General features: G+C 45.9%; 1 protein-coding gene across 1 annotated transcript in view; it reads left to right on the top strand.

The window, feature by feature from the left end:
* The window catches only part of SGPL1 (sphingosine-1-phosphate lyase 1), a 57,967-nt gene that overhangs the window by 36,819 nt on the left and 6,500 nt on the right, over positions 1–14,648 (top strand). The window contains exons 7-12 of the mRNA XM_032782745.2: positions 7,847–7,935; positions 9,250–9,355; positions 9,985–10,083; positions 11,168–11,317; positions 12,474–12,712; positions 14,044–14,190. Of these exons, the coding sequence (XP_032638636.1) occupies positions 7,847–7,935; positions 9,250–9,355; positions 9,985–10,083; positions 11,168–11,317; positions 12,474–12,712; positions 14,044–14,190 (830 nt within the window). The remainder of the gene's footprint in view (positions 1–7,846; positions 7,936–9,249; positions 9,356–9,984; positions 10,084–11,167; positions 11,318–12,473; positions 12,713–14,043; positions 14,191–14,648) is intronic.

The raw sequence follows: 14,648 nt of genomic DNA, 5'->3' as shown, positions 1-14,648 counted from the left end.
TGAATGTTAAATTAGATGCACAACTTTCATTATTTATGGGAGTTGTCTTCATTCTGGACACATTCCTAAAACTGTTCCCCTGGTGTTTAAATACTACTATTGCTAATCCCTTGTAGTTTTCAACTCACCTTTTCCCCCTTGAATTACTTTTTAAGATGGTGCTCATCTTTCTGGAAATATTTCAAGCTAGTCTTTTCTAACAGGAAAATGTGTTTCCAGTTTTTTCTTAATCAGTTCTCTTTTTTGCGGCCCTTAATTTTAGGGGGCAGTAACAAGAGACTCCAGGTGGAGGCTTACAATCAGTTCTGAATCATGTAATGTTCACTGCATAGTCTGGGGATTTCTTTCTCCTATGATGCGGGGTTGAATTCTCAACGGCAAGCTTTCTCTTTTTGTAGAAGTCCTTCTGAGAATGTTTATGGATTTCCCCTGTAATTCCAGTGAAGAGGGGTTTTTCCATGTAACTTCAGTTAATGAATTTCCTTCCTCCTTCCCCCCCCCCCCCCCCCCCCCCGTCAGTCAGCAAAATCCATGACATTTTAAAGACTAACACTTGGTTTGAGTGCAGTGTCATTGAGAAGAATGGAGCACTTTTAAAAAAACAAAACCAAACCCTCTCCATTCCTGTTTCTCCACGTGCCCACCCTGTCCTCAGCTGGAGACAAGCAGTCAACTCGGAGCTCTTTTGCTGACTTCTGTGTGCACATGTTTTTGCTACCATAAAGTCCTGGTGTTTTTTCTCTTTAAAACTTTGCCTGTGTCTTTAAGTTATTTGCGTAAAGTATGTACATGAGGCAGAAAGAGGAAAGAAAATGAGTCACCCCTGTATCTTCTCTAAAACTTGGCATGTTTGTTCCTTTAGCCATTCTCTCCAAATTCCAGTACTCTGAACTTTTGTCAGGTAGCTAGCTTCACACTGGAAATCGACTTTTAAAAGAGAAATGTGAGCACCATTCTTGTGGACCTATCTAAGACTTGCCCTTTTACAGGTCTGTGGGGTTTTATCTACCAATGATGAGACTGGATCACCTTGTGAGGCGTAAGTAGTGGGATGGACAGGAGGTTGGCTTGTAGCGGCCTTGTGTGATGCTGCCACCATGGAATAGCTGTGCACTGGATTTTGGTGTACATGCTTCCCCGGCAACAAACTACAATTTGTTGATATCATTCATGGAGCTAGTACAACCTGGAAAACCTTGAGGATTTTTTGCCAGCTTTGTCTCCCATCTCTAAAGGTTTTATTTCCTAGTCAGCAATTAAACTCTGGAATCCTCAATTCTGCGAAAGGCCTTAAGATAGGGGTCATGTGGGTTTCTTCTTTTTAATGCAGAAGTAAATGGAAGAGGCATATGTTTAGGGTGGTGGCTCATAGTACTTGTAAGGACCCGTAAGCTTTTCTTCCCTTGAGAATGAGACAAGGATAGAATCTAACTCATGATGTTTAACCAATTTTCACTTTTAAATGCTAACTTCAGATGTATAATGAGGTACTTTGAAGGTCTGAGGGAATTCATAAGGAAACAAATGACACATTTTAGAAAAGGTGGAGGGATTCTGTTCTTTCTTATCCTCCATTTCCCAAAACACACTCCTGTTCTTGATTTTTTTGCATGTGCTTTTCTGCACTAGTTTCTGAAACTAGAGTACTAGGATAGGAAAAACACAAAAGCAGTGTCTGATTTTAATCCTTTCATACCAGACAACTTCTGTTACTGTTGACTTTCCTTTGAAGGAAGCAGAGAGAAATATCTAAGAAGGCTGTGAGCTGGTGCTGAATCACCCTGCACTGGCCAGTTGCCAAGCTCACCGCAGACGGTAGAGGAAGAGAGATCCTATGATGTGATTCAGGTCTCATGTACACAAGAAACAGTCTACCAGTATAGCTATATACTGGCATATCCGCCTAGTGGAGGCACAGCTTATACCAGCAAAAGAGTGTTTTTGCTGATATAGTTTATAACAGTTCCCCAAACAAAATAAGATTTATTGGCAAAAGGACATTCTCACTGATATATCTGCATCAACACTAGGGCTTCTGCTGGTACAGCCATGTCAGTTAGGATCATAGAAAACCTTTAAAACCCATATCTGACTAGAGCTGTGCTGACAGAAATTTTAAGGACTCTGCGGCTTGGCATATTGGGTGCAACAAGCTAAACTTCACAGCAAATAGGTATCTGCTCAGTTTGTCAGTGGGGGTGTTGTGCCGAAGGTGAAGGAGAGGCTGAAGCAAGATTGGGAATTCCTCAGCGAAGCACCAGGACATGGTAGTGTAAACCACTTAGCACCTAATAATATAAATGGAAGATTGTGGTAAATTAGCAGAATGTAGGTGTTTCAATAAATAAGTCATGTTCATTTAAATACCACCAACTAATAATAAAGAGGAACAATTCTGTTAGTATAATACTACATTTAAGTAGGGAGGTCTCCAAATATGTCAGCAGTCCCTCGTCCTTCCCCCTTCCCGCCCCCCCCCCCCCAAAAAAGGTTGAGGGGCTTGCAAAAGAATTTGGGAATGGCTGACGTGGCTTATAAAACAGCATGTTTATAATATTCCTGCCACCACCTGCTTGCTTAACAATAAACACAGCGGTTTCCTCCTCCCAATTTGAAGCTGTATTACCTCAGGCCTTTCAGTTGCTGCTTTTGCAAATTATGAAGAGCACATTTTGTTTTCAGATCCCTGATATGGATACTGCCTGAAGCAGCTGTTGAAGGGTTGTGACCTTATTCGTAATGAGAGCATGATGTGTTTTAGTCATGTACACACATTCCGCATTTCCCACCGTAGTTTTGCAGATGTTGCTTTCTGGGGTCTTAGTAGCAACTCCAGCGAGATACACTTAGCATAAAACCATTTGAGCTGATAACCACTTTTTTCGTGATTTAGCTTCTGAATTGGGGTGCTTGGATTGGCAAGCAGGGCTGATGATCCAAAAATAAAGATCTCTGAAGGCACAATTGAATGCCGTCTTCCCATAGCCCAGTTAACTGGAACCTTTAGGCCACCCCTGACTACCAGTTGGTAGCAGTGACCTTTTATTTAGCTAGGCAGGCAGGGGTCGGCAAATAATAAGCTTTAGGGCTTGTCTACACTTACAGTTTTGCAGCGCGGCTCGTTACAGCTGTGGTCGTTACAGCTGTGTACGCCCAGCGCTGCAGTGTGTCCACACTGACAGCGACCGAGCGCGCAGTGTGTCCACACTTATGCACCAGTTGCGAGCGCTGTTGTGAGTGGTGCATTGTGGGCAGTCTATCCCACAGCAGCACCTCGTCCCAAAGTTGCAGCGGGGGTGGGAAGGGGACGGAAGAGGGTGCCGGGTCTATTCCGGCTTCCTGTTCCAAACGACCCGTGGTGCATCGCTTCCTCAGCCGTTTGGTGCTCATGTGATTTCTGCCGTGGTCATTTCAGGAAGAATGGAGCCCGAGCTGCTTAGGTATGTTTGCTGGATGAATGTTGCCAACCATCCCGATCTGGCAGTTGATTTATCTCTCTATGTCTCCCAAAGTGACAGGTGAGTAGCTAAGATGTAATATAGATGCTGGCTGGACATGCGTGACACTAAATTGCTGTGCGCAGTTTCACGGACGTGCTCGGCAGCGTGGAACGCCGCCTTTGGGCTCGGGAACCAAAGTATCTGGTTGTGGGATCACATCGTCCTGCAAGTCTGGGATGAGAAGCAGTGGCTGCAAGAACTTTGAGGACATGCGAAAAGCACTTTCCTGGGGACTGTGTGCTGAGCTCGCCCCACCCGTTCGCGGCGCGAATGGACACGAGACTGAGAGCTGCCCTAGTCATGGAGAAGCGCGGGGGCTATTGCAGTCTGGAAGCTGGCAACTCCAGACAGCTACCGTATCGGTCGAACCAGTTGGAGTGGGAAGGGAGTGACCGTTGAATATGGTGATATGCAAGTATGCAGGGCATTAATCGCATCCTGTTCAGCACGAACCGTGGACTCTGGGGAATGTGGCAGGACATTGTGGATGGCTTTCGCCCAAATGGGGTTTCCCTAACTGTGGGTGCAATAGATGGGACGCATACTTCGCTATCCTGGCACCCCATCCCATCCTGAGGCATCCGAGTACATCTTATCGAGAGGGGTATTTCTCATGGTTCTCCCAGGCGCTTGTGGGACTCACCGTGGGGCGTTTCACTTGACATTTATACAGGATGGCCTGGAAAGGGTGCAATGATGCACGCATCTTTCGGAACAGTGGCCTGTTCAGGAAGCTGCAGGCAGGGACTTTTTCCCAGGCCAGGTAACGATCCAGTTGGGGACGTCGAAATGCCCATTGTGATCCACCTTGGAGACCCCAGCTTATCCGGTTATGCCTTGGCTCATGAACCGTATACAGGGAAGCTTGACAGGCAAGGACCTGGTTCAACTAGCAGCTGAGCCGGTGCAGAATGACTGTGGAGTGTGCTTTTGGCCGTTTGAAGGGAGATGGAGATGGCTCTACGGGAGTACTATCATCTGTTGCGGAACCAGCATCCCAGTGATTATAACCGCGTGCTGTATCCGCCATAAATTGTGAGGGAAGGGTGTAAACCTTCATGACGAATGGACTCCGAGGTTCAACGCCTGAAGGCTGATTTGAACAGCCAGAGAGCACAGCGACTAGCAGGGCCAGCCAGTGCTTCAAGATAAGGGACCTTAAAGGAGCACTTGAGCGAAGCCAACAGTAATGTTGGGTGCCTTCCACTGCAGTTAAGAGCATTGCTCACAGCAGTTACCGTTTCATTGTTTGCAGTTTCCATTTTTACTTTGTATAGATGTTACAGTTCTGTAATATAACAGTGAATAAAAGACAAGAATTCCTTTATTAAAATACAATACATAAAACAGGGGGGTTACGGTGATTAGCATTCACACTCACGAGTTTGAATATGTTCTCCTTAGGGGCTCCTGCGGCACTGCCTGCTGCTGTGCACTTGGCCGGGCACTGCTGCGGCTCATGCACTGGGAGTGCAACTGCATGCTGCTGCCACTGGGAATAGGATCAGTGATGGTGGGTTGCAGTCATTGGGTACGATCGTAGTTATCAGGGCTGTGAGCGTGAACGTACTTGGTGTTGGGGCAGTGGTGGTGGTAAGCACCAGGGTAGCTGGAGAAGGGTGTTTTGGAGGAAACATAGGGGCACAATGTGCTGAGTTTTGGGAATGGACTGAGGCATCCACGGTGAGTGGTCTGCCTGCATGTCTATCCCATTGTCTGAACAGCATCGTCTTGAACAACGGGGCATCGTGGGGGAGGGGATCAGGCTGGGTCCCTGTCTGGCTTTTTCAGTACCTGCGTGGCCGAGGGGGGTTAGAGCAGACCAGGTGCTGGGGAAACAATCACAGAGAAATCACCAGTCCCCCAGGAGCAGAGCAGCCAGTGGCCATTGATCACAGAAAAGCGTAGGACAGGGCTGGTTAGCTATCACCAGGGACACTCAGCAAGAGGCATTGGGGTGGGGGGGCAGAGCCCAGGGGCCTTCCCCCGGGTCCCAGGAGACTGACGCCCTTCCAGCTGCCCCGCTTTGTCTCTTTCCGTCGGGCGCTAGCAGGCACCATGGTCTGTTCTCCAGCGCGTCTGGCTGTAGGTCATCTGCAGTGTCAGGGGGCCCGGTCAGTACCACCCTAGTGCCGCTACAGGGTGTCGGCCGTTCCGCTGCAGACGCGTCGGCCATCCACCCCTGCCCTCTCTAGGGTCGCTGCACCTCTATCACTGCATCACCTAGCTATAGAGTTCGCACAGAGGCGAAACTGTGAGGCATACACACACTTCGCAGAGACAACGTTGAAAGAACATTCCCACTCGTCCTGGGAGTTGATGGCCTCCCCCAGGGGCGGGGGAAGCAAGACAGGTGGTTTGCACTGTGGCACTGGTAGCATCTGAGGACTCCGTGCCCACCGGAGCTCTGCAACCCCCCGAGCCTCTGTGCAGCCCCGGCCTGGCAGCTCCGGCTGTGGGTTGCCCAGACTAGAGAAAGGGGGCTGACAGCCGCCCAAGCACGGGCAAGCCTAGCGTGGGGAGAACACCCAACCAGAACGGCCAACTGGATGGAGACACAGGCGCTGGTGCGTGCTCCCAGCTCTGGGGGTGGGGGGCTGCAGCGCGTCAGCACCCTTAGGGTCACACTGCTTGTTGGGTGGTTAGGGGTCGGACGGCCCCGGCCTCCTGCGCTGGGAGTGAACCTCGAGCCGCCGGCCCCCTGGAACGAGTCCAGCTGGAACGGGCACTGGGAGAGACTTGAGGTGACCCAGCCAGCGGCCTGAGGACGCCCTGGGGTGTCACGAGCAGAAGACAGGCCTGGCCCTTGGGTACTAATCCAGAGCCCAGAGCTGCGCTATTCACGGACCCCCACCCCACTGAGCCCCAGTCCGGAGCTGCGGCAAGCCCCGCCTCTCCGGCCGGAGCTCCGGCAAACCCCGCTCTCCCACCGTAGAGCTCCGGCAAACCCGCTCTCCCGCTCTCCCTCGGCCGAGTTTAGCGCGGCAACCCCGCCTCTCCCGGCCGGAGCTCCGACAAGCCGGCTCTCCCGCTGTGAGCGTGACAGCCCTGCTCTCCCCGCCTCTCCCCGCCGGAGCTCCAGCAACCACGCTCTCCCGCCGGAGCTCCGGCAAGCCCCGCTCTCCCTGCTCTCCCCACCGGGCTCCGGCCAAGCCCCCTGCTCTCCCGGCTGAGCGCGCGGCAAACCCGCTCTCCCGGCCGGAGCTCCGGCAAGCCCGCTCATCACGCCGCTCTCCCGGCCGGCGCTCCGGGCAAGCCCCGCTCCTCCGGCCGGAGCTCCGGCCACGCCCCGCCATCTCCCGGCACGCAGCTCGGCAAGCCCCGCTCTCCCCCTCATCCAGGCTCTGAGCCCAGGGCAGTGGAGTGCTAAGCCCTGACCAGAGAGGCTAGAAAAGGAATGCTGGGATAAGTTAAATACCCTGAGAGTCAGAAAAAACGCTGGAGAGTGTCCACACCTGAGAACCAGTGCTGCACGACCAGCGCTGGTCTCGCTACAACCGGAAGCAGACCCAGGTGTAACAGCCAGCGCTGCAAACAGGGAGTTGCAGCGCTGGCTGAGCTTTTAAGTGTAGACACCTGCTAAGTTGCAGCGCTGTAACCCCCTCACCAGCGCTGCAACTTGCAAGTGTAGACAAGGCCTTACAGTCTAAGATGACTAATATGAAAATTAAATGGTTGGTTTTTCCCACAAGAGCACCCTGGAATGTTCTCTTTAAAGCTTTGTCTATGCTTTTTCTGTCTTATACTTATGCCTCTATGCTCCAAAGTTAATGGAGTCAGAATTAACTATATAGGTGGCTGTAGTTACACAACAATTACTGGTCTGTATTAAACACTTTTCCCCCATATGATTACCTCTCTTTCTCCTTTGTAAATAACTGAAACACTCTAAAAACCTCTTTGTGACATTGGTGTGCAGTGCTATGAAGACCAGAAGTCTGTAGGTTGGGTTATTTTTTTATTTTGTTTTTTTTTTTTGTTTGCTGTATTGTGATTGAAGAAATCACCACTCAGGTGCCCTATTGCCCTTTGTAGTTTCATTTGTGGTAAAACCATCTCTACCAACTTGTGAATGAGCAACCTATTCTGCCACCTGTCTTCAGAATGAAGACAACTTGTGTTTTAGATACACATTTTGTGTTGTCATGGTCCTCAAGCACTAGAAAGCTACTTTAATCTTTTCTTTGGTTTCCAGTTCACTTGTAGAACTGAGCCTTTCTTATGACACTCTGGCCTGAAACCTCACTCAGAGCATTGGCATGTTAACCTCTCAACTCCTCCCTTCCCCTCCCACCCCCATTTCTGCAAATGTACTTTGTTTCATTTGTTTCTTCTGTTCAAAATAGATGACCTCTGGTGGGACTGAGAGCATTTTGATGGCCTGTAAAGCCTACAGGGATCTAGCCTACGAGAGAGGAATCAAGCACCCAGAAATGTATGTAGCTACCTCCATGGCTTGCTTTTTCTTTCAATGATTTGTCTGATATTATTGTTCCTGAAAAATGATCGCCTCCCAGCCCTGGCTTGGGGCAGGTGGTATGCTTCACCCTTCTCTCATTTCTCTTAATCTCTTACGTCCGCCTCCATTCATCTATTAACTTTGAGGGCCAAACCTAGGACAAAAACCGATACTGAAAGAAATAATGCAAAATAGTACATCAAGCTTTCAACAGTCTGAGATGACGTTAACATGAACAGCATTGCTCATGATTCATCACTTCTAATTTGAATTTGAGTGTATATGTTTGGGGGCATTGACACACTTGCATCTAAAATTAGAGATAGGTGAGAAGCATTTCCACGTCCAACCCCCAAAAGCTTGCCAATACCTAAATGCTCGCCAACAAAACCCAGACCATTTCAGCTTTGGACCTCTCTGGAGCAGAGTTTAAAGGGTGTTGCAGTTTTGAGCTGGAATTTGAAAGACTATTGTATTGAGCACTACATCATCACGCTCCAGTGTTTTCTTCTTCATACTCTTTTTTAAAGCTCATGAAGCAACAGTAAGCATTTCTTTGGTAAATTGCTCGTGGAGGAAATATTATAATAGAGATGAGAATAGTGTTCTTTTGTCTTATTCCAAATTTCTAAGCCTGAAGGAAGGAGCTCTCTTCCTAACATTGTTGCAGATTGCTAAACAACTGTGAAGCATCATGAATCCAAGTTAATTAATCTTTGGTTAATCTTTTTGAGCCTTCAGTCACTGCCATCTATTGGACTTACTATAGATTGCATGTTACTTTCCTTTGGTGTACTTGCATCCCCACGTGTTTGTATTTTGATGTGATCCTGCAGAGCAAACCTCAGTGACATTCCACAATTTTCAACACTTTTTATAAACAGGGCTTCATTTTGGAAGAGATAAGAGAACTTTAAAATAAAGAGCTGGAGAATTATGAGTTTTGTATTTACTTCATACAAGTCAATAAAAAGAGAAATAGTCCTTTTGAAGCAGTTTTCTCTAACTGTCCCTTTAAAGTTTGAAGTGAATGGTGGAACATGTTATATTTTAGTTCAGAAAAGCACAGGGCCTGTGTGCCCAAAATAATCTTTGGCCTGCATTTCCTGGTGGTGGTTGTTTTTTGTTTTTTGTTTTTTTCTTTAAATCATGCCAATAGGCTGAGTATCCTGCCTGCAAGGGATAAGGTATAAAAATGCTTGCTATATGAATTTTGGTTTGCACCTGGATAGGTATTCAAATTCAACCTTAACATTCCTTGGTTGAAGTATTGCCTTTCCTTCTTTTCAGACTGGTTCCATTGAGTGTTCATGCAGCATTCGATAAAGCAGCTCATTATTTTGGACTGAAGATTGTGCACATACCGTTGACCAAGACCATGCAAGTGGATGTTCAGGTATTGCTCTTAGACAGCACTGGACACCTCTTCTGTGGAAAACTTTCAATAGTGTTCCTGAAATAACAGTGTTCTGCCTATCGGGGATGGGCTGATAGAGATGGTGGTGATGAACAGTGCTTATCAGAAACAGCAAATAAAACTGCAGCAGAAATAATTGTTGTTGCATTCTACACTGGGCATGCTGTAAACAATTTAGATTTAAACTGTTCCTTTGACCTAGCACCTTAATTTAGAATTGAATATACTCTTGTGTCTAGGCACTGCAGAAGCACTTTCAATTGGGTTTCAGACAAAATATTAGAAAACCTGGGATATAATCTTGAACGTGCAGAGGCTGGGTTAATGGACTTAATTGGTCTCCTACGTCTATAATTGAAGTGCTGAGTGTGCTACTTCATTGCAACAGCTATGAAATGGAAGTGACAGGATACAGACTACTGTAGTTAGAGTTCTTACAGAAAGCAGAAATGAACACCCCATCTACAGCCTGTGCACAAAGGTCTTCCTGTATACACTGGTCATAGGCTCTTGTGTTTTGGTTTATCTTAAATCTAGTAGCTTCATTTTTTTGGCAGGGTGGAAACTGGAAACTGGTGTGTGATTATCTTCTCTCTTTAAACCTTCAGGCAATGAGAAGGGCTATTTCAAAGAACACTGCTATGCTGGCCTGTTCAGCTCCCCAGTTTCCGCATGGAGTTATGGACCCAACTGAGGAGGTGGCAAAGGTAGAGTGCCCCTTGAAATGTGAGGTTGGAAGGGAAGAGGGGTTAAATAAGACTTGAGTATCCTGGGCAAGTGTTTCCTTCGTAGAAAAGGATGTAAATGCAAAATTGTGACACTGCTGAATGAATCTGGTAGAAGGAGGAACCAGCTAGTGGGAAATATGGCAACTGTTTTGAAGCAGATCAGTTGCTAATCAACAGTGATGAGGTTGGGAAGCAGTTTGGGGCAGGGTGGGGAGTATCAGATTGTCAGGTTTTGGTATAATTTATTACATATTCATTTAAAACTTGCCCGGAGAGCGTAGGATTTAAGTATTTGAAATGACAACTGGACATTGTTGTAAAACTGTCTAGTCAGTGTTCTTTAAAACTTGAGCTGTTTCAGACAGTGATATGTCATGCTGATGAGGATTCTTGCAAAATGGCAAATTTTAAGTGCATGCTTCTGTCTTCAAAAGTGGAATACACTGCCAGTCTAGACTTCTTCACTGCAGGACCAAGTCTGGGGAGAGCAGCAGGAGGATGAGTTGGGGTGGAGGAGAAACAGTTTCATTTAAACAAATATGATTAGAAAACCACTGCGGGGGGGGGGGGGGAGTCAAAGGGTTTAGAAATACCTTTAAGTGGGCTCATAGCTGAGTGGTGGGAGGAGAGAATATTAGATACATTTTTGATTTATATTGCACTTTATTTTTAGTGTTACAAATCAGGGGGACTCTAACTTTTTTTTTCTTAATGTGGACCACGCCTTAATAGTGTATCATGGACACCTCCTCCCATTCAAATCACATTACATTCCTGTGTCAATAACAGGACATGTAATACATTTTTAGCAGTCTCATAATGGATTTTTAAATCTAGAAGCAAGAGAAACAACATCATATGGTCAGTCAGATCTTCTGGACCCCCCACCAAGTGCTCCACTACTTGAGAATTGATTTAGTAATGCTTTCTGGACCCTTCTGGAGAGTCCAAACACTGTCTCAAATGTGAAATACAAAATTAACTCAGCTGTCCCAAAACGCTATTAAATTTATCTCTTTGGTTTTGCTTGAGTAACTAACTAGAACCTCTTGTCTGTGTTTAGCTGGCACTGAAGTATAGAATCCCCTTCCATGTGGATGCCTGTCTGGGTGGCTTCCTCATTGCTTTCATGGAGAAGGCAGGATTTCCGCTACAGTGTCCATTTGACTTCCGTGTGGAAGGCGTGACTAGCATTTCTGCAGATACCCACAAGGTGAGAAGGGAAAGCAGTTGGGGGCATCTATCTAATTCAGTGGTATTGCTTGCACCAGATCCACTTTCTGTAGGAAATTATAAGAGACAGTTACTGTTTAAAAGTGGAGTAGCCAGGGCTGCCATAATGGACATCTAAGGAAGAGTTCTGATGTCAGCCCTGTCTTTAGCATTCCTAAAGCACTTTGTATTACTTGCATTGCATTCCACTACAATTGAGCTAAGAGGAGGATGTGGCAGAAATACAGTAGGAGTAAAATTGTGTGTGGCTGTGGGAACTGCCAGGGAACCAATGCACGTGCATGAGCACCTTGCTGGCATTAGGGGTTGATTTTAAGCATCTGGAGTAACATTTTTCTGCCTGGGTGTGGTCCAATCATACTGTATTGCAACAGTATCTATTTAAACGTCCTGTTTTTCTTATGGACCCAAATTCCAAAGCAGGTAAGAACATCTCAGATTCACGCTGTAGTTCAGAAAATATGTGCTTCATGATGGGTACAGTAAGTGTTGTTTAGCCCCCTTTTTAGCCCTGTTCCTTAACACAAAAAGAAAGGATCAATGAAAATAAAGAGCAGTCCATTTAGGATAAAGAGAGGAAATTCTGCTTTATGCAGTATCTCATTATTCTGTGTACTTTGTGTTGAAGCTGGATTTAAACTCTTCTTTGTCCTCTGAAAATATATATATCGAGTACTTGTACTTAATATATTTTTCTATATTTATCTTCTCATATCTTGTAAATTCAACAGGTAGAACGAGAATGGACAATTTTATGACCCCATAATACTATAGCTGTGTACTAAATAAGAGGAATATATAAAATCATGGTTCAGAGAATAAGTTGATTCCTTCCTGCTATGCTTTGGCATTTCTCCCCAGGTAGCCTGAGTGATTGGATCTCTGCCATAGCTTGTCCAAAATTTTTCTGGTGCACCACTGTACCATAAAGTAGCATTGATATCCAGGAAAGGCAGGGGAAGGGGAGGTGTTAAAATGAACTATTTCTATATTTGGATACTTCAGAACATGAGAAAGGGTGGGAATGTGGATGCCAGCAGTGTTTATCTAATGTGAGCTTGAATTTATCTGTAGTCTTTTTTACCTTTGTACGTGCTCATACATACCCTTTGCCTGTCATTGTGTGTCTCTTGCAGTATGGCTATGCCCCAAAAGGCTCTTCAGTGATATTGTATAGTGACAAGAAATACAGGCACTATCAATTCTTTGTTGCACCTGACTGGCAAGGGGGCATCTATGCCTCCCCCACCATTGCTGGCTCCAGGCCTGGTGGCATCATTGCAGCTTGCTGGGCAACCATGATGTACATGGGAGAAGACGGTTATGTTGAGGCTACTAAGAAGATCATTAGTACTGCACGGTTCATTGAATCAGGGTATGTTTTTTGGCTTTATTTTTTGTCATCCCTCTCGACCCTTTCTGGAATTTGAACATAGAACCCCTCCCAAAGTTCTTTAGCTCCTACCCCCAGACTGAAGAAGCTAGAGCCCAAAGTCCAGTGTTACTCGATATGCTGTGGGCTTATCCAAACACCGACTAGCCATAAGTTCGTGCAAAGGATGAGGGTGAGGAGGGGACCAGGCCTCTGACAGCAAAGTTAGCAATAATGCCTTGGTTTAAACACAACCCTTTCCTGCAACTTACACTTTGGGGTGGGAGGAGGGGAAAAGGTGTAGGAATTTCTACCAAACTGCTTTCCCTGAACCTTGCTTTGGGGGCATTGTCTTTTGTATCAGCCACTAGCTAATGGGTTATGAAATGTGAAACTTTCCACTCCACTGGTTGAAAGAAGGAGCAGCTGTTCTCTCTGAAGACAGCCTTGGTGCTTTTTGACCCCAAAGGGGTTGTGCTCTTTGCTACCCAACTCTCTTCACAGCCTCTGAGTGCTCTTGATTGTTGGTCTCATAGCTTTCCTGAGGAGTTAGCTGCAACAGCAGCAACCGTATAATTCTAGACAGTTTTGTTGCTACCATAGGATTTGTTCTGATGCTTTTGGCAGAGCTATGAGCAGCAAGCACAGACATTAAAGCTCTCTGTAGACTTACAAGAGGAAAATAACATGGCATCTTTGTTCAGCAGGTTGCTGTTAATCATTTGAGCTAAACTTTTTTTTTTAAATGAAAGGTTTAAATTTTCCAGAAATTAATGTCTTGCACCAGTAACCATCCCATGGATGTCTATTGAGTGACCAAGTTGTTCCTGTCTCACTATAACATGTAACTTCCATAGTGAATTTGCTCCCCTGATAAGAAAGCTTGGGTGGGGGGAGAGAGGGAGAGAAGTGTTTGCCCTTCATTAAACATCGTAAATACACAAGCTCATTTCCCCCCACAAGAAGTGGCAGAGAGATGGTCATCCTTATTTACCCGAGACTCTTGGGAAACATGATTGTTTTGGATAAGCAGAGTTTGGATAATCGTGGTTCTATTCTCGTGGATGTATTAGCAGCACTTGATAATGTAGATCACTAAATCTACCATTTGTGGGCATAGGTTAAGTTTATGCTAACAGGCTGTGTCCTAGTTACATACTGACTCCCTGAACCGTTACCCATTCCTGAGGGATTTGGTGCCATGGATACTATCTGTATCTTTCACTCTATGGCTCCAGCACTATGGAATTCTCTCCCTCTGGACCTGAGAAGGCCTACAAAATAGTTTTCTTCTATTACTGTTGAGAAAATAAATCACTTTTAACTGTTTCAAGGTTGCGGAAAATTGACAACATCCAAATCTTTGGGAAACCTGAGGTGTCTGTCATCTCTATTGGATCAGATGTTTTTGACATCTATCGGCTGTCAAATTTGTTAAGCACTAGAGGATGGAACTTAAATGTCCTGCAGTTCCCGTCAAGGTGAGTTGACTGCCAAAATGGGAACTATTAATTTAGGCCAATTGAAGCCTAGCAGATGGACAAATACACTTGTGGTCAAGAAATGCCTTTAGATCCAAGAAGAGCAACTTTACAGCACTTCTTATAGCCACTTCTCCCAACATCCCTGTGCAGAAGGTTGGTAAGTAGCACCCTCACTGTACAGATGGTGGGAATCAAGTCAGAGAGGTTATGTGGCTACCCAAGTGAGTTAATGGCAGTGAGTCAATGGCAGTCTGGATTAGAATTTCAGAGCTCCTGAAATCCAGTCACGTGTATATGTCTCTACACCATGTTGACTGTCTGTTGAGAGAGATCTCTGGTTTTCAGGAGATTGTAGTTGTCTATAGTCCTTAGCCAAGAGTCTCTGAAAGCAGACTTCAAAAATGTGTTCATAAAAAAAACAAGCACAATCAAACAAACTGCACAATACAGAGAAA

Source organism: Chelonoidis abingdonii, chromosome 15 (genome assembly GCF_003597395.2).
Source record: "Chelonoidis abingdonii isolate Lonesome George chromosome 15, CheloAbing_2.0, whole genome shotgun sequence".
Classification (NCBI taxonomy): Eukaryota; Metazoa; Chordata; order Testudines; family Testudinidae; genus Chelonoidis; species Chelonoidis abingdonii.
Note: the sequence above shows the minus strand (reverse complement) of the source record. Positions and strands in the feature narration are given on the sequence as shown.